This window comes from Protomyctophum bolini (genome assembly GCF_963924005.1).
Source record: "Protomyctophum bolini genome assembly, chromosome: 5".
NCBI lineage: Eukaryota > Metazoa > Chordata > Actinopteri > Myctophiformes > Myctophidae > Protomyctophum > Protomyctophum bolini.
In genome coordinates, this window is record NC_137866.1 from 16,476,462 (window position 1) to 16,497,119 (window position 20,658).

The 20,658-nt window shown below is 42.3% G+C and overlaps 1 protein-coding gene across 1 annotated transcript; it reads right to left on the minus strand.

Annotated features, from left to right (window-relative positions):
• Window positions 1-1,438: 1,438 nt before the first annotated feature.
• On the minus strand, window positions 1,439-17,481 carry lad1 (ladinin). The gene is made up of 15 exons (XM_080762774.1): window positions 17,311-17,481; window positions 15,112-15,348; window positions 13,105-13,279; window positions 12,390-12,704; window positions 10,775-10,848; window positions 9,416-9,602; window positions 8,817-8,918; window positions 8,436-8,479; window positions 8,062-8,104; window positions 7,885-7,934; window positions 7,274-7,340; window positions 5,855-5,995; window positions 5,362-5,451; window positions 2,703-2,801; window positions 1,439-2,207 (listed from the first exon to the last, which is right to left on the minus strand). The coding sequence occupies exons 1-14, from the start codon at window positions 17,343-17,345 to the stop codon at window positions 2,730-2,732; spliced, it is 1,632 nt and encodes a 543-aa protein (XP_080618900.1). The 5' UTR covers window positions 17,346-17,481; the 3' UTR covers window positions 1,439-2,207; window positions 2,703-2,729.
• Window positions 17,482-20,658: the final 3,177 nt, after the last annotated feature.

Here is a 20,658-nt window from a genome sequence, read left to right on the forward strand (position 1 = left end):
CACCATACAAGCATTGAAATAACTTGTATGTTCTTGCCATTACAGTTCATGCTGTAGTTCATATTGACAGTAAGCTGTACAAGCACTGAATGCCTAGTATTCATACAATGCTCTATCCTTATTCCTTACAGTCAATACATGCTCTATAATCATTGATATATACACAACCCTTAATATTATAACATCAGGGAAACATACCTGAGTGGGATGGAGGGAGGAAGAGAAAAGCGACAGAGAAAGTCACAGAGCAGAAGAGTCCGTTCAACTGGGATGTGTCCAGTTGTCCAGGAACTGATGGATGTGAGCAACGTATAGTATGGGCACAGAGACAGACAGTCGGACGGGCGGGCGGAATGTAGTGGTCTAGAGTTCTTGGGACCCCATTGTGTTTATTAATAACTTCTTAGATAGCTTGTTCACTCTCTTATCACCAATCCCAAAAAAGGCTACTTCAGATGCCATGGACAGGAGTTTGTGTGTGTGGGCCTGTGCCACCACCATGTCTAAAGTGCACACACACACACACACACACACACACGCACGCACGCGGCTCATAGGGATTTGAATAGACATGCGTGCAAGCACTGAGTGACACAGATGGAAAACAGGCATGGTACATGTAGGTACTCTTATCAGCATCCATTCTCCTCTTAAGACAACTGCTTTTTAGAGTAATGTTGCCTCCACTGGATATATAGTGCTGGTGTTGTGTGTGTATGCCAGGGGTGCCCACACTTTTTGGATTTGCAAGCAACTTTCAAAATGACCACCTCAACAAGATCTACCCGTACCCACCAAAAAAAGTGATATCCCCCTTGCTGATAATGTATAGCGGCGCATTTGGGATGGGAAATAGAGGGGAGGAAATGGAATTAGTAGGGTTTTTTTTAATATGTAACTGACTTGATAATGCAACTGACGTCTGTGCTCAACACTCTTAACAAAGTATTGCATTGTGGGTTTGAGCTGACAGGCCCTTTTTGATGTCAATCAATCAAGTCACCTTGACAAGTGTCAGCTGCCAATCTTTTTCTAAATTATATTTATATATTTTAGGGGCATGCCATGTGGTCTACCTGCATAGCCTTTGTGATCTACTGGTGGATCACGATCTATCTTTTGGGCACCCCTGGTGTACGCCAAGAAATTTACCAAAGCAAACACGATTTAGTGACAGACGCCGCCGCCGGGCAGTGTAAGACATTTACATTCGGAGTATATAGCAACAATAAACTTTTATTCCCCCAACAGACCATAACTAATGGAATGATCTCATTAGAGAATGTCTAGGACTAGTCCTTACCCGTTATGAATATATGAACAGCAATATGATGTTCGCCAGATGGGGCAGTAGAGAGTACTCTCTACTGCCCCATCTGGCGGAGTCAGGTTAATATAAGGAAGTGTACAGTAGGCTACAGACAGAGTGACAGACAGACATTTTTCGGTGCTTTTATAGATAGATGGCAAAAAACAAAAGGAAACAAATAATGCAGGAGGAAACAAAACAAGCATGATACTCTGCATCACCATCATCTCGTTCAATTACAAACCCATAATTCCCTGTTCTGTAGTTCATTAGAAGGGGGTGCCATTAAGACCTTCACCTGTTTAAAGTGCTTGGAAAATCACCTGAAGTAAAACAATGTACGTAAAAGTGTTACGAAGAAAATGTCACTGCACTCCTTTCTTTTCTTTCCTTCTGACAAAGCATTGTTTTCATAACTCACATAACTCATTTATTACTGACATTTGACACAAAAACATCTTTTAGCAAAGGGTCCAGTAGCAAACAAAAGTGTACAACAGTGGCAAACTACCATGAAAAGTGATATCCTTTCATTCAGTCTTTCAAATCCCTTCCTTTTCACTGCCCTCAGACATAAAGCGTTGTCTATAATTAGTTGTGCGATGGACGTCCCGCCCAGAATATAGACGACCTACAAGCTCAAAGTGTCGCACTTGCAATGCAGCTGCGAGCTTGTATATCTGCTATTTTCGGCAAGGGACACCACACCAAACAAAGTGTGAATCAGGCTTTACAGTAGTCTGTACTCTCATGTACATTCATTGCCAGGCTCATGCACAGGCTCGCATAATTGTAGCAAAAGAAAACATGACAGAACGGAAAGAACTATCAGTCACTGTATTCTTTCATCTTCCTCTCTTCAGTTCAAACTGTCAAGTCCACCTTCAAGTCATAATCCCTAGACCGAAAGAAATGGGCAAAGTTATTGGTTGGGCTAATTACATTCATGGCAGTATTATACTCTTTAAAGGAGTATTTATTTATTTATTTCCACCCCCCCCCCCCCCTGTCAAAAATAGCTAAAATCACAACTCATTTTTGACATTGTTAGATCGGTATTACTTCAACCGATTGATTCTACAAATGCTTTCTAAACCAGTAGTTCTCAAACTTGTTCGTGCCAAGAACACCCAAAATGTATTTGGCTGCGGATCCCCATCTGACAAATAAAATGTTTTGTGCCAGGGACCCCAAGAAGATTTTTGTGTGATTTTTCAAAATATTAAAGAAATAGCAGACCTACAAGCTCAGTGTGGCACGAAGTGAGGAACTGTGAGCTTGTAGATCTGCTATTTTTCAAAAGCCATTGAAATTTTTTAAATGGCTTTAATGGGTTAATCAAGTTTTACATTAGAAGGCTAATAATAATAATGTTATGTTAGAACGGTCTCACCTATTGGCATTCATTTAGCGTCTCACATTATATCTTGCCTGTGGCGGTGTCCTCCTCCCCTCTGCCCTCAAACAGGCTTCTCTTGGTGGTGATGTCCACCTATGTGTGTATGGACAGAAATAAATTCAGACATGGAAGAAGAGAAAAACGAGCACTCTCAGTCTAAATACTGCAGTTTACCGAGTGCACGGCTCACACAGAATCACTGTAATAGAGAAATAGCCAGCACTCTGAAGTCCTTCTGGTTCATTTATTTCATTGTACGGACAGACAAAACACGGACGCGCTTCGGCGTCAAGCCTTCCTCAGCGTGTATATGAAACAATGCAGTTAATGCAGTTAACAAACAGTTAAGACACATTTACCTAGGCCCTAGGTAAATGTGTCTCAACTGTTGCATTCATATACATGCCGGTCCCCTAGGTCCCAGGTCGTAGGGGACCTGGGTGGGACACTAAAAGCGGTCCGAGACGTTGAGGAAGGCTTGACGCCGAAACGCGCCCGTGTTTTGTCTGTCCGTGCTGCACAATGAAATGAATGTACCAGAAGGACTTCGGAGTGCTGGCTATTTCTCTATTATGGAAATTCAGAACTGTGCCATCTGAAAACCTAGTAGCAGTGGTGTACTGTAACCTACTGTACTAGTACTTTTACTCAAGCACTGTACTTAAGTACAATTTTGGAGTTAGGCTACTTTTACTTTACTGGAGCATTTCCAATTTTCAATCATTTTACTTCTACTCCACTACATCTCAGAGACAAATATTGTACTTTTACTCCACTACAATTATATGAAAACTTCCGTTACTAGTTAGTTTTTTTGATTTTGAACAGTATTAAAACATTAATTTACCAATTTCAGCCCTATATATATTTTGGCAATTTGAAAATAGCCGTATTGGTATATTTGATACCAATACTTTCAAGTAAATGCTGCATTCCAGACACATTTACTTATAACTAGACTATTTCTACATTGATTGCAGTATTGATACTTTTACTGAAGTACAAAATGTGAGTAATTGTTCACCACTGCCTAGTAGTAAAACAGAATACCTGTTTGGACACGGCCTCAACAGGTATGTATAGTATGTGTGGGTTATGAATGAGTCATTGTTATCAGCTAAGCTAATGGACATCTATTTTAGGAATGGCTCTGTTAAATTCCAGCTGGGGTATTTTCTTTCAGAACTGCTGATTGGCAGTGAAAATAGCTTTGATACCTTCCCAGGGTAATATCTGCTCATCATGGGATTATGGCCGGTGGTAGTGAAAGTATATACTCAAGTAAATACTCAGGTATTGAAAAGTACAAATTGCAAGAGCATATTTCAATATTGCCGTATTGAAATTTAGAACGTTTCCAAAAAGTAGTCTGCTATTGTAGATCGACAATGTTCACTATATTTGAAGTAGGCCTCAGGCTTAAGTGTTTAATTTATAATATTTATTTTCTAAATTTGAGAGTCCCACTCCCTTACATGTAGACATGTAGTGGAGTCATGTGAGTGAAATATGTTTTTTTAAATATAAAAATACTCAAAAGTATACTGTAAACAAGTAAATGTACTTAGTTACTATCCACCACTGAATAATGGAGGAATGTCCACACAGGAGCAGTCAGAACGAGGCTGACGGAGTACTACTGCCACCTAGGTGTCAAATTGTACACTTCACCTTCACCACATGAATCCTATCCAACTTTATGTATAGAGCACATTTATAACCAACAGAGGAATGCAATAAAACCATCTGAAATAAGAGAAATATAAACACAAATAAAGACAAAATAGAATAGAAAAAATAAAACTAATCAAATGGATTACTTGGATATGGAAATCAACGTAAAACTCAAACTGGGTTAAAAGCTTGGGAATAAAAAGTGGTTTAAAGGTGTAAACACGATGCGTTGTGAGCTTGTAGATCTGCCCTGGAGGCTCCATTCAGTATAGGTTAAGTATAGAGCCCTGGAGGCTCCATTCAGTATAGGTTAAGTGGTGAATACGGTGTGAGCTTGTAGATCTGCCCTGGAGGCTCCATTCAGTATAGGTTAAGTATAGAGCCCTGGAGGCTCCATTCAGTATAGGTTAAGTGGTGAATACGGTGTGAGCTTGTAGATCTGCCCTGGAGGCTCCATTCAGTATAGGTTAAGTGGTGAATACGGTGTGAGCTTGTAGATCTGCCCTGGAGGCTCCATTCAGTATAGGTTAAGTGGTGAATACGGTGTGAGCTTGTAGATCTGCCCTGGAGGCTCCATTCAGTATAGGTTAAGTGGTGAATACGGTGTGAGCTTGTAGATCTGCCCTGGAGGCTCCATTCAGTATAGGTTAAGTATAGAGCCCTGGAGGCTCCATTCAGTATAGGTTAAGTGGTGAATACGGTGTGAGCTTGTAGATCTGCCCTGGAGGCTCCATTCAGTATAGGTTAAGTGGTGAATACGGTGTGAGCTTGTAGATCTGCCCTGGAGGCTCCATTCAGTATAGGTTAAGTATAGAGCCCTGGAGGCTCCATTCAGTATAGGTTAAGTGGTGAATACGGTGTGAGCTTGTAGATCTGCCCTGGAGGCTCCATTCAGTATAGGTTAAGTATAGAGCCCTGGAGGCTCCATTCAGTATAGGCTAAGTGGTGAATACGGTGTGAGCAGTAAAAGACAACTGACCGTGGGACTTGGGGAGGTGCCTGATTGGTTGGTCTTGTTGAGCCAGAGGTTGATCCGGTCCGACATCCCCGACGCAAAGCCACGCAGTTCCTGATGACATCATCACAGATGAGCAATAATCTGAATCCACACACCATTGTATCATACCACTGTATGCATCCATGATGGGTCATGTAAACCAGGTTTAAAAAAATGGCTAAAAATGTAGTTAGGACTCGGAGTGAGCGATGATGCTAGATTATGATGCAGTGGATAGACACTGATAAAGAGTAAACTACAGTATCTTGAAAAGTGATCTCCTCTCACTGCAAATAAATCCCTTCCTTTTCACTGCCTTCACTTTAAGCGTAATTTATAAATAATTGTGCAATGGTGTCCCACAGAATATAGACTATCTACAAGCTCACAAAGTGTCGCACTTGCAATGCAGCTGCGAGCTTGTAGATCTGCTATTTTCAGCGTGGCTCACCACCACACACTGTATATAAGTTACCTGTCTGGAGATTCCAGGCTTAGCGGAGCCTTCGGCCTGCTGGTCCTTCTCAAACAAGCCTCTCTTCCTGGACACTTCATCCATGAGGAACAGAGTCCTCTGGGCCACGTCTGGGGAACGTATGGCTGTCACGTCAGACTTCTACACACACACACACACACACACACACACACACACACACACACACACACACACACACACATTTAAAATGTTTATTTATGTCCACATAATGAGAAGTACAGGAATACCTTGTTACTGTACAAAGGACATAAACACTGCCAGTGCAGTTTGACAGTGGGAGAGCAGCCAGTTACAACGTGCATGGACGGCAAAGCATCGTTACATACAGTACAGCTGACATGTCGGACACAGGGCAGCAGACATAAATCATGGATAAAGGAAACAACGCCTCCTCCAAATTGAGCGGCTTCCTATAATGGCTGAAACTGAGCAATACCTCGCTAACTGCTTGGCTCTCCTTTTGGAAAGGCCGGCCATTTGTAAGCCCCTCACAACCAACTTATGCACATGCCCTAGGCTGCCAAAGATAAAAACTAAAAGTTTACATCTGTAGCCTAGCTGTGAGATGGTCTGCATTAGCTGCTGATACTTCAGCACTTTGGTTAGAAAGGCTTCTTCCAGGCTATAGTCAAAGGTACAGCCGACCTCGAGAATGAACACCTCTCTATGGTTTTCATTTACAACAATGACATCAGGGGTGTTAGCTGAAATGTTAGAGAACACAGAATCATCATTACACAGGTTAAACATCCTCGGCTTCACAGTAGAATGCTTATAAAGCATAATGGAGGACCTGAAAATGGAAGAGATGTCTTTCGATATCAAATCCACTATTCTGTCATGCCTACATATGTAAAGGCCCCTGTAAACATGGCAACCATTTAAGATGTGGGACATGGTTTCAGCTATTTGTTCATGGCCATGATGGATACAGTGAGGAGCATGATTGCCTGGAAACCAGATGGAGAGATTAAGTTTAGAAGGTAGAACCTGTAATCTCGCTTTCAAAGTAAAAACAACAATGCACTCATCAATGGCAACATTTTTGAACACAGAGTGAGAGACAGAACACACACACACACACACACACACACATGCGCGATGAGAGGGGGGGGGGGGAACTGAAAAGATATGGTTTTCTTTTAAAGCAAAATTACAGAAACCTTGGTGTAAAATTACAGAAGCACACAAGCACATTTTTTATATACAAGGTAACAACTCAACCAAAATCTCTACCAAAGTGTAATTTTGCTTTAACGACCGTCCCAAACCATATAACATTAATTACAGCATAGGAGTAAGATTTACAAGAACTCATTGTTAAATGGTAAATGGTGCATTTATATAGCGCCTTTATCCAAGGCGCTTGTTGCTCAAAAAGTGCTGAAAGAGTCTGACCTGTGATGCATGGGCCAGTCTCTCCATCATCTCCTGGATGGACTTGGAGGACATCCTCTGTCTGGAGCTGGAAAGGACAGATGGTACATCTCTGGACTTATTAAAGGACAGATGGTACATCTCTGGACTTATTAAAGGACAGATGGTACATCTCTGGACTTATTCTGAGTATCGTAAAAGCTGCCGATACTGCCTAACATGCTGGTATTGCGATTGCGGTAAGTGTGCCAGTCTACGTCATTTACAGTCATATTGATCGATTGCTTCAGTTGATGTTGCACTACTGTTTTGTACTTCTCTCTAGGTCGTCCTCTTACTGTACTATTTATTGACATTATAATTTTACTAACTGCACATTAACAATAACTAATGGACATTTTATTTATTCCTAGATCAGTGGTTCTCAAAGCTTTTTACCGGTACTTGGTATCGACAATACGCAAGTTGGGAAAATCGGGAAGAAGAAAATGGTATCGGTACATCTCTAACATCTCTACTACAGCTGTGCATGCCATGACAAAGCAGTCAGTGTCTTATTTAAAATACATAATATGTATTAAACTTTGTAATGTAAGAGATGTGCAGAAGGATATAAAACATATTAAACTCACTTCCTCTGGAAAGGAGATGCTCTGTTCTGTTCTTCATCTGGATGTTGCTCCTGGTGAGAATAGTTGATACTGTAAAACATCTATGTCATTTAGATATTATTCACAGGTACAATGCACTCTAGAGGTCATGTGCATAGCTGCACACAACGTTATAGATAAACTAGAATAGTATCTTACTGTGTTGGATTCAAACTTCATAGAGGCAATCCGGACACTCATGCTAAAATGAAACAAAACACAAGGCTATTAATGCACAGAGAGAGAGAGAGAGAGAGAGGTGGGGGAACATAACTAACCCTAGAAATAATTGCTGTCTTGTGGAAACCTCATATATACAGTATGTCCAAAAACATTTACTTTTCAGGATTCAAATGCAAAAAAATTGCAGATCTACAATCTCAAAACGTCTCCCCATGCGATGCGTTTTCAGCATGTAGATCTGCTATTTTGTGTTGACACCGTTTTAGGATGATCAAGTAGGATGAAAACATGTAAAACATTGAGAAAATAGTTTTCTGCCCGACAGCGATGAAATAAAGAGTTTATCTCACCTCCTCTGCAGTGGCGTTTTCTCCTCTTCTTTCTTTTGCAGCATCTGTAGGTGCAGTTCAAGGTTCTGTAAGTATGTGTTCGCAGCAGACATGGCTGTCTTCTAAATAGTCAACAACTGTATGCTCATCCCTCCTCACAGCACAGTAGAACAAAGCAATCAGTCAGTGGTAAATGTTGGTAAACAGGCATATCAACTGTCATGAATTTGAAGCTTGGGTGACACAGGCAAATGACCCTGTCCCTCATTTGTCTGCCGTCATTTTGAATTGATAGTCAAATAGGCAAAGGTGAATGTTGACATCCTTCGCCTGCATGCTTGCGTGTGTGTTTGCGTGTGTGTGTGTTTGCATGCGTGCGTGCGTGTGTGCGTGCGTGTGTACCCTGAAAGAAGCCGTCCTGGAGCTCTGTTTGATGAAGGCAGGTCGTCTGGTCGTCTGTTCTGTGTTGACTGAGCCATTGGAGGGAGAGCCAGTCACATTGGTCTAGGGATACAGAAAACCTTATTTCAAAACTCACCGGTATATATTTTTAATACTATTACCATTTAAAACCCATATACAGTACTTTAGCTGACATCATTTAGCTGAAATCTCTTAGCCAACAAAAATAGCCATCGGAACGCGTTTTTTTCTTTTCGTTCAATGTTCAGCCCAGAATAAGTCGTTGACAACATTCAACATCTTGCATTCTCCCTTGGTTCTTTTTTAAGACGACTATGTCACCAGTAGGTGGCACTATTTCATTATTTCAGTGTCTCCAGTGATAATACCAAAGTCCACCAGGAGGACATCATGCAAAACAGAGAGGTGTGTGTGTGTGTGTGTGTGTGTGTGTGTGTGTGTGTGTGTGTTAGTGGGCAGTGGCAATGATGTCATCTGTGAAGTTGGCTGCTGGAGTAAGTTCAGTGTGTGCATGTACGTGCGCGAGTGTGTGTCTGTGTGTATATGCGTGTGTGTGTCTGTGTGGCACAGTGCAGTACCTCCTGAGTGTGCCCATTGTGCACAGGGCTCTGGGCAGAGCCTCTGGGAGAAGGACTTTGGCAGGGAGAGGGCCTGTGTTCTCTGCTGGGAGACAGAGAGGCTGTCGGAGAGCAGGGGCTCATGGGAGTGCTGCTCCCACTCCTCTCACTGGAAGACAGGTTCTTGTCCAGGGAGATGGACACGGAGCTAAAAGGTCAAGATGATTTTTTTTAATCCCTTGGTTCAGTGGTTCTCAACCTGTGGGTCGGGACACCAAGGAGGGGTCCCCGCGTGATTTAGTAATCGTCAAACTATACTATAAAAACTGGTCAAACATTGGCCACATATGGCCTATCTATAAATGCACCACAGCTCTGTATGTCTGTACGTCTGTAATGCACGTAACTCGAGAACCGTTCGCCCCACCGACTTCAAATTTGAAACATGCGTTGAAACAGTGCCCGGTGTCGAGTCGGTCAGACCCACGGTTGTCCAGAACCAGCACAAAAGCCTCTTCCCGGGTTCTGGACCTGATCACCCCTATCTCCATATATGGAGCTGCCCTGTTCTGACATCACACCACTTCATATTTGGGCATGCCTGACATAGAACTCCATATACTGTATAGGAATAAAGGGACACAGAGAGACAGATACAGAAATCTCCATATGGTACGGGTACAACGGGTATTGCATATCCGGTCAGCATATCCAACTTCCATCGTTACCGACTCGGGGCTCTACAGCCGGGCACCAGTCTAGTAATAGAAGAAAGAGGAAAACTTTTTGAAAATAGAGAAGGCCAGCAGGTGCTCAGTGGCAAGCAGTGAAGCACGGCAGTATTTTTATTTAGCCATTACATATCCTAGATAATATTACCTAATTTATATGCATTTTGGTCTGAATGTATGTAACACATTTCTTTTATACATTCAGCACTCTCTTTTACAATACATGGATGCAAAGCAAAAGAGAAATCAAAAACAAGAGTGAGCCAAGAGTGGACAGACACTGACATTTGGATGCTTTAGACAGCGTGACTGATAACGATGCCAAACTGGCAGACGTACCAAAGACGGCACTCACTCTTTCATTGGTGTGTTGTCCAGGTTCCGTCTAACCCTTAACATTTAACTTCACAAAACTATGCCTAAACCTAACCTTAATCCTAACCCCGAACCTCACAGAAATGATGCCGAAACCTAACCTTAACCCTAACCCCGAACCTCACAGAAATTATGCCGAAACCTAACCTTAACCCTAACCCCGGCCCGAACCTCACAGAAATTATTATTAACACCACACCAGCTAACTGATGAACCACAAATGGCACCATAGATTCTATCTAGATGACACTACATTTATTCAGGTTTTCCTCACCTGACAAACTTGTTGGATCGGGTAGATGGCGGCTTGGGGTCTTGGTCTTTGCCTAGTGAGCCTCTTTTTTCCTGCTAGAAACAAATATATACAGTATAAATATACAGTATAACTACAGGCTAATACCAAACAAGGTACTGTATAGTACAGAGATGGGGCACGCCTTTTATTGCACAACCCAACATGGATAGCCTACGGACTCATTTGCAACTGTAATGAATGACTGTGTTTTAAAGTTAAGTGTAATAAAAGATAAGGTGGAAAGATATGACCTCATGCCCACAGTTTCCAACTTTTTATTGTCTATTTGCATAGATATTTAGATTAACTGAAGAACGTTGTCAGTTCATAAAGCAGTATCATGTAGAGTCATATTCAGTAACATAACAGGATATATATTATATTGTCGCTGTCGATGAAGACACCTCGTTCTGTATCTCTAAACTTCTTATGTATTTTCATAAATTTATGCCCTATTTCATCATACAAGATTGTCGCACAAATGTAGTGAAAATAGCAGATCTACCTAAGTAAGTCCACAACATGTTTCGATTCGTTGCGAGTGGCTATTTTCACAATTCAAATTTTATTTGAATAGTAAAACACTTATGGTTTTGGACCTGAGAGCGATGAAATACAAATATTGACATGACTTTAGTGTGGCACAACTATTGTAGGCTGTGGTTTGCAAACTAAGTGAACTTTTAGCTATTTGAAAATAGCTGATCTACAGGCTCACAACGTGTCACATTGAGATGCGCTGATGCGGTGTGAGCTTGTACTGTAGATCTACCATTTTGTGTGTGTGTGTGTGTGTGTGTGTGTGTGTGTGTGTGTGTGTGTGTGTTCATAAGACCCTTGTCCATGTGATGACATGTTTCGGCTAAATATCCCTGGGAGGTATGTGACTGTGTGGGAATGGGAATATATAGGTCAGTAGTTGGTGCTCCAGGGAAAGTGAAAATGTCAGACAGTGTTGGCGGTGACATCGGATTGTAAGGAAATGATTAACACCATTCTCTGTCTGCGTGGGGTAACTGTAACTGTACAACCGCACCGTGTGGGGTGGCATTTTTGGCAGCCTTCCGTCATCATGACCAAGTAAACAATTAACCGCTTAAGCTCGACACCGCCACACGCTGACAATAGCCAAGCTACAAGCTCACAATGTGCCACAGTACGACATATTGTGAGCTTGTAGATCAGCCATTTTCAGCACATTTACTGCCTAAAATGCTCAAAATAGAGACGCCGTGGTTAATATCAATAGCTTGGATTCAAGTGAGAATCTCACAATTTGTGCGAGTTAATCTTAGGGACATTCACATTTCCATTCATGAAGGTAAGGCTATCGATAGTGAATGAATCAGCGAAATGAAAATAAAAACATTTCGGACGCTACTCGTGTCGCTGTTAATTATGTCATTGCTGTGGCACAATTGAAACAATTTATCACTATATATTCGTCACCACGACAAAATGGTGTAATCACTAGTGAGAAGTGAGTGATTTGAGACACACAGCCAAAGCCAATATCTCCCCTACTCCAGTTACAGCAGAGCCACTGAGATACCATTTTACAATGATAATACTAATAATACTACCGCCATCCCACCTGTCTGTTGACGATGGTTGAGGTGGTGGTACTGGAGGTGATGTTGGCGGTACCGGTGGTAGCGTAGATGGTACTGGAGGTGGTGGTGGAGTTGGTGCAGGTGGGACTGGTGGGACTTTTGATTCTGGTCGGACTGATGGGACTTGTGGTGATGCTGGTATTGGAGGTGGTGCTGGTGGGACTGATGGGACTTGTAGTGATGCTGGTACTGGAGGTGGTGCTGGTGGGTTTGGGAACGTCTGCTATCTGGGCACGATGTGTAGGTTTGGGCGGCACGTGAGGCGGAGGCACGCGCTTCCCTTCCTCTTTGTAGTGCTGTCACGATTAGACATTTTTAAGTTGGCAATTAATTGTCATACAAATAATTGCGATTAACAATTCCATTGTTTGGGGGGGGGAGGGGAACATATCAATACATTTTTAATTCCAGTTTTACTTTTGTGCTTCGTAATGAAAAATTGCAAATAACTTAATATGCAAAGAAAGTACTGCCGTATTTACAAATGTTATACTTTCAAACAAAAGCCAAAAATAGTTGAAGTAGCTGATCTACAAGCTTACGATGCTTGTAAGCTGCAGAAGAAGGTTTTTTGGAAAATGCTTGAACATGTTTCAACATATGGAACTATTCTCACACGATCACACAAAATCATTGCGATCATCTCAAGTAATCACGGTTGGACGATCGCATACTAATCGTGCCTCAGTGGCCTACCTCTTTGTCGCTGTGGCCCAGTGACTCCGCCCTAGCTCCTCCTACTCCGTTCTCCGTCACCACCTCCTCCTCAGGCTCCTCCTTCTGGCGACTCAGAGTCTCCATGTGTCTCAGACGTCGCTTCTCGTCACGCTTGCGCAGCATCTCTATGAAGTCCAGCTGCATCTGCTCCTCGCTGAACACACACACACACACAGGACATAAACATTTTAGGCAGTTTTATGAATGTAATTATCACCTTTTGGGCTTAAGTATAAATCAGGCATAACTAAACCCAACGTCCAAACCTCTAAATGCATAATCGTAACCCCAACCCCAACCTGAATCTTTTCCTAAACAGGCCCCCCGAGTTCCACGATGTGGCAATGGCATGCCCATTTCCTGATCCACTTCATGTTCCTTTCCAGCAGAGGAAATGGGGATTCCAACCACTCTGTAACAGCCCCAAAGTATACCTCCTGACAAACTATACCGGGGTATAGCCTGAGATATGAAACAGGCTAGCCCACTCCAACCCTGGGTATAGTTTGGGCTGTTACACCTGGACCAGGATTATAGTATTCCACTTTGTCTAATAAAACAACAATTGAAGACCAGGAAATGGTTCTCCTCACTAATCACAAGTAATGCTCTTGTTTTTTACGTCCAGAGGATCCCGACAGGCTGCAGACGCGCCTCCTGCAGGAGACTATAGTTGACTCAAATAAGAACCCGTTTGGTTTGGCGTTCTATAGGGAGACTAGGGACCCGTTGGGCCTGACCGCATGCCCTCGCTGACAACAACCCCAGGCAGGGTTCAATTAGAACCCATGACCTTTGTGCATACATACATTCACAGTGATGCACATGGCGTGCACACAGCAGCAGATGACCTGTAAGTGACACTGGCCCTAAAGAGAAGGAGAACGGAGCTGCCCTTCTAGCATTTTGATCAGGTTTCTGTCATGAAAGGCTTCACAGTTTCTCTCTTCAGGGTCAAAGACGCTTTGAAGAGTACTGTTTCTTTCTGCTGCTCTGGGGACTCTATAGGGCCACTGATGTTTTTGACAGATTTTCACTCAGTATCAGGTTCTCCAACGTGCAGGCATAGCAATGATAGGCTATAGAACTGACATAGTCCCACGGGGTACAATTAACCGCCGTTGCTACAATTAAGATTTATGAGTGAAGTGAAAGAGTGACAGAGGCAGGGTAGGTATTAAGTAACCGGAACGCTTGCCCCAAAAACATGCTTGCCTCATTTTTTTGTGTGTTTTTTTGCGGAACGCTCGCCCCCAGCGGTTCTTGTTTTCTTGCATAATGTTTTAATGAGGATACGGTTCGACATTGGTGGTTGTTGTATTCATGGGCAGAAAAGGAGTGGCTGAGTGAGACAGACGCACAGAGAGGGAGAGGGAGGCAGAGAGAGACTAACAAACTCACTAACTGCTGCATAATATCACTGTAATCATCATGGTTTCATTGTTTGTTGTTTCATTGTTAATATATTGCGTGTTATTCATTTATTATTGTTAGGCTCTAGTTATTCACTTGTTGTCTCTCATTGATTGCATGATTGAATTCTTTATTAACAGTTTGCACATGGTACAGACTGAGGTAGGATTATACAATTACGCTTAAAGGCCCTCTCAGATGAATTGAGTACCCCATTGTAAACAAGTCTTAGTGCTTTTCTGGGTTTTTAACCTCTTAGCAGACCGTGCGTGCGTGCGTGCGTGCGTGTGCGCATGTGCGTGTGTGTGTGTGTGGGTGAGTGAATCTAATGCACAATCGTTGTAAAGATGTATACATGCACCATACCATAATATCAAGCCATTACAGCCTTTTGAATTTAGAGTGAGAGAGAGAGAGAGGGAGACAGACAGACAGAGAGATAAAGAAAGAGAAAGAGCATGAGTAGACAAGCCGGGTCACAAACCATGTCGTTGCCGCTCAGAGGAGATCAGAGGAGATCATGTTTTGGTAGAACTCGTTTTTGGGTGTGAGTGAATGAATGAATGAACACACCTGCTGACTCCCTGCTGGCCCGTGGCTGCTCTGTCACTGCGGCGGGGGGTGCTGCTGCTGTCATCGTTGGTGGTGGCGGTGGGGGTGGGGGTGGGGGGGATGTCTCTGGGGGGGGCGGGGTGGTCAGGTGATGAGAGGTCGTCGGGGTCAGCGGCGCTGCTGGAGAAGCCCCTCACCCTCCTCCTCCTCTCCCTCTCCACCTCCTCATCATCCTCCACCGTCCACTGGCGCGCTAGGCTGGACACACACACACACACACACACACACACACACACACACACACGCACACGGCAAACCTTATCTATCAGCTAGTTAGAGCACTGTTTCCCAAACAGTGGGTCAGGACTCGGGAGGACCCATGTTTGGGTCGCGGACACATTTTGATGGTCTCTAGTAAATAGAGCGTATGCGCATGCCATGCATAAAGTGAGTGGGAAATCGAGTAGCAAAGTGAGTTTAACGTTGTCTAATGCAATCAGATAGATAGGACTTTTCTGTTTGAAATGTATGGGCTGTCAAGGCCAGAAAGTATTTTTTTCTTAAATTGCCACTCTTTAGGCGTTCCCGCATAACTTCCGGATATGATGATGATGTCACGCGCATATCCCCTTCTTTTTTGTGTGTGCTTTGTGTGTGTGTGTGTGTATGTGTGTGTGTGTGTGTGTGTGTGTGTTTGTACTCGGAATGTGATGATTTGATTGGCTGATGTATGATGATAAGAGCGGCCCTCACTTCACACGAATTTTTTTGAAGACATGTGGAATGGGCCTCAGGTCTTTATGTGTTAGTGTGATGTGTGCATGGTTCCTATACTTCTAACTATGATCCAATATCCTTATTATAAATACATATACATATAGGTCTTTATGTGTTAGTGTGATGTGTGCATGGTTCCTATACTTCTAACTATGATCTAATATCCTTATTATAAATACATATACATATAGGTCTTTATGTGTTAGTGTGATGTGTGCATGGTTCCTATACTTCTAACTATGATCCAATATCCTTATTATAAATACATATACATATAGGTCTTTATGTGTTAGTGTGATGTGTGCATGGTTCCTATACTTCTAACTATGATCCAATATCCTTATTATAAAGGTGATTGGTCTGACACTATATGCAGCTGTTCATTCATCATTAGCATGGACCACTCATCACATGCATTACATACAGTACATGTGTGCCTACTACTATGTATTCTGTACTACTATTTACTATAACCCCTTACTGTGTACATATGTTTTTCTTTTGATTTCTAACCCTTTGTTTATTTGATGTTTTTTCTTTCTTGTGCATAGTAGGCGTACTGTATATTTGTAAGTAATTATGTTCAGATTAATTGAAAATGGAGGACCCCAATGTAAACAAGCCATTGTGATTTTACTGTCTGGTATCTTGGCAGACCTTTATTGACCTGTGCTTTTCTCGAACTGTGCTTACTCGTTTGTAGAATAGGCTACATTGGGATCAATAAATCAATCAATCAATGTGACTACAGACTAGACAGACATGCCGGTGTGTATCTGAATATCGTTACTGTCAGGTAAAAAAAACCCAGACAATTATGCCCTAATACTTCATCATACAAGAATGTCACACACAAAAGTAGTGAAAATATAGCATACTAAAACAAGTTTTGGATTTATACAAGGTATCTATACGGCAGCAATGATATAATCTCATCATCATCAGCATATCTCAGCTGAGCTCTCACTCAGCCTCGCTCTATATACACAGAAACTTCACATACATTTTTGGAACATGGATCACGCACGCATGTCTGATAATCCTGCCAGTATTAATGGTTACCGCAGTCGGAACCGGCTTGACTCGTTCATCATCTTTTTTTTATCTGTAGGCTATATGTCTATGAGTCTGCACGTGTGTGGGAAAGAGTACGTTAAAAAGTCACAGTGACTGGCATTAGCCTTTACAGACAGACACAGTAGCCACTGTATTATCCCGAATGTGTATTTATATTAGGCCTGCGAGATATTTGTTGATCACCTTGATTGAAGCAGTTGACAAGACATGCTACGCGTGACAATGTGTATTTTATTCGGTAATATATTTTAGGCTTAATGTATGCAGTATTCTGTATTCAGTTTCAGTTAATGTTACGTTATATAGCGTCAACAGCTATAGACGATCCGAATTAAAATAATAAAACACGGACATTAAAAACCTTACCTGGACAAAGCCGACCAGTTTTTCCGAGCTGACATTTTTCGGTGAGTTTATAAAAATAAAAGTCCAACTGAACGACAAGTGGAATCTTACTGGCAGAAGAGAGAGGAAAAATAGAAGTCAAGATGCAGTTCAGTTCACACAAGGCGTGACTGACTATTCTATCGCTTACGGGAGGTGATCTGATTCTGAACAGTCCTCCACCTTTACCCCGCTGCATGGACGTCACATGACCATAGTACTGTAACTGTAGTCAGTGCATGGTGTAGCAGCCTACCGCCCTACCTGACAGAGCTACAGCTGTGTGCGCGCGTGTGTGTGTGTTTCCCCAAAGAATGGGTCGGGACCTTAGAGTATGGTCGGGACCCATTTGTGGGTCGTGGACACATTTTTATGGGTCCTTAATAACTTTTTGTTTTCCTATATTTTGTTTTTTTTGGGGGAATGTTTTCCAAAAAAACATTACTCCAGAAAAGTAATTTCTTGAATAAATATATAAAAGAGAAATCTACGAAATTCCATAAATTGGATAACTTTTAATTTAAGAAGTTGTGAAAATAAAAATCTACAAGCTCACAATGTGGCACGAACAGCTATTTTCAAGTTGGGTCCCGATGGAATGCATGTAGGCTATAATTTCTCTTTTGGGTCACGGGCTAAGAAGTTTTGGAACCACTGGGCTAGGCTACAGTAGCCTACATCTGTGGTGGAAAGTAAAGTGGCTAATACTCAAGTGTATAATTTGTAGGTATTATTATTATTAAGGGACCAAGAAGTCTCCATCTTCTTCTTCCGCCAAAAATAGCAGTTCTGGCTGAACCGTGCAGTCGGTTTTCGGGAATCTGTTAGAGGGCCATGCCAAACGGTGACTATGCGAAGCCCATGACCATTGGCCAAAGGGTGGCGCTATAGCACTCAATTGAAAATTGAGCTCATGAAACATTTGATCGTTGGCAATGCAACTTTGATACACACGTGTCTCCTCATGCCGAACAACTTTTGACCTGACCTATAGATCACCCGCCATTTTGAATTATTTTGTGTTTTGTGAAAATTCTTCTGCCTCTAATTCATACATGCAGCCTCATATGCTTATGTCACTTTATAGTATAGTAGAGGGTCATGCCAAATAGCACTGAAAGCAGTCTTACTCCAATTGACCAAATGCTTGGGCATTATTTTTAAGGTGGAAAAAAAAGTATATAAAATATGGAGATAAGAGGTTTGTGCCAGACAGCAAAGAACGATCATATGCTTTTAAACTTTTTTTTATTTCTAAAAGTAGGGAACAATAGCACAGCCTTGTGTGTGTGTGTGTGTGTGTGTGTGTGTGTGTGTGTGTGTGTGTGTGTGTGTGTGTGTGTGTGTGTGTGTGTGTGTGTGTGTGTGTGTGTGTGTGTGTGTGTGTGTGTGTGTGTGTGTGTGTGTGTGTGTGTGTGTTTTGGCCTGTATCGTATTGGTTGGACTGGCCAGTACAAGTTGTTTCTTGACAGTCTGATTCACGTTATTTGCTCTGCTGTGCCTGTGTGAGGAGGCCACACCCGGTTATCAGGCCTCCTTGGAACTACAGGTGTGTGTTGGACTCTGCCCTCTGCTTTAGGTTCAATCTGTCAAGCCGTATACTTGTTCCTTATATCAGTGCATTGGTGTTCTCATAAAACATTTTCGTGTCGAGGACCCCCAAAATGTATTTGGCCGCAGACCAGACCCCAATCTGAACATGTTTCGTGTGCCAGGGACCCCGCAGACCCCATCTGAAAACGTTTTAAGTCCCAACCTTTAAGAACCACTGCTTTATGTTCACAGACGGCAAACGTTTCATTCTGTGAATAATGAGGTAGTGGTTCTCATTCTCAAAGTGGGATCTGGTGGAGAGGAGACGCAACCTCAAGGACGCCTGGGGTTCCCCGGACCCCCACTTTGAGGACCACTGCCTTGTATGTATTGTAAAAGTACATAAGTCCACTTATTCACATCATATAAGCAAGTATTATACTGGTTCCCTGTTGAATAGTCTTAACCCACAAAAAAACCCATCTCAGTCAACCCAGTCATTACATGCAAAATGGTTGAACCAGTTGTCATAATCTGTCAAGCAAATAGAATTTTGAATCGTGCCTTTCACCGATGAAGAGAAGAGGAAGATATATCCATTGTGATGTGAATGAGAATCTGTGTCCCGACAGACAGGAAAGTCAGGAGGTGTAGAAAGAGCTTCACTGTAATTCACCTGTTAACATAAATATTTACTTTGGAGAGATTTTTTTACAAAGCCACAGTGCTGTAACTACATTTTTGGACACATTTTTCACTTTATTGATAAGTCTTCATGATATCGGTGTCCGATATCGACAATGTCAATAGTTATTTTAATTGGATTGGATGCACCACAAACTTTGTTATAGTTCATAGTTCAGACATTGTTGCAATTACGTCTTTCCATCGGCAGAGGGAGACAATACACATAAAACTTACGGATTGTGGCTTTATGCTGTGTGTATGTGTGTTTCCAATGTGTGTATGGTATTCGGTACTAACTTGGACTTGAGTCGTGTGTGTGTGAGTGTGAGTGTGAGAGTGTGTGTTGTTACTGTTTCCAATGCAAGCTTGTGTCATCCTTTATGGAGTGACACTTGGGAGTGTCCACCTGCACACACATTTGGCTATTTGCATGCAAGCAGATACGTTGATAAAGGAAGCACTTTTCACAGAGTGCTTTATACACTATGCAAAACAGACCAGGATGCCTGGAATAGCAACGTTTCCACACTGGAGGATCAATACCGTAAGATTGTGTCATGGTTCTGTTGTTTATTGACCAGGTGGAATTACACTGTGGCCTAATCTACAGAGTATATACCATACATGACATACACTATATATAATACACTGCATACACAAGGTCTGTAGTGTTGTTTTATCAGCTTTGAACCATAGCCAGCTTAATCACCTTGTAGCAGTTATCCATGCGTTCATTACCTCTCCACTGCGACTACTGCAATTCCTTGGACTCGGGATAGACTCAGTCCAACCTTTCTTGTTTACAGACTATGGGGTAGATTACCGGTAGAGGTAAATTGCAAGGTTTCCAGTTCGATCCCGGGCTGAGGGCTCCTCCAGAGTTGGTGTCGAAGTGTCCTTGAGCAAGACTGTGTGTGTGTGTGTGTGTGTGTGTGTGTGTGTGTGTGTGTGTGTGTGTGTGTGTGTGTGTGTGTGTGTGTGTGTGTGTGTGTGTGTGTGTGTGTGTGTGTGTGTGTGTGTGTGTGTGTGTGTGTGTGTGTGTGTGCGTGTGCGTGCGTGAATGTAATACACAATTTATGTAAAGCGCTTTGGATAAAAGCGCTAGCATTG

Bases quoted from the DNA above. Each gene is read 5' to 3' on its own strand.
- lad1 (XM_080762774.1), bottom strand. From the start codon at position 17,345: ATGTCAGCTCGGAAAAACTGGTCGGCTTTGTCCAG. The intron at 10,849-12,389 runs GTGGGATGGCGG...ATTTGTTTCTAG, and splicing joins CAACCATCGTCAACAGACAG to CAGGAAAAAAGAGGCTCACT. The intron at 2,802-5,361 runs GTCAGTTGTCTT...ATACACACATAG, and splicing joins GCACCTCCCCAAGTCCCACG to GTGGACATCACCACCAAGAG.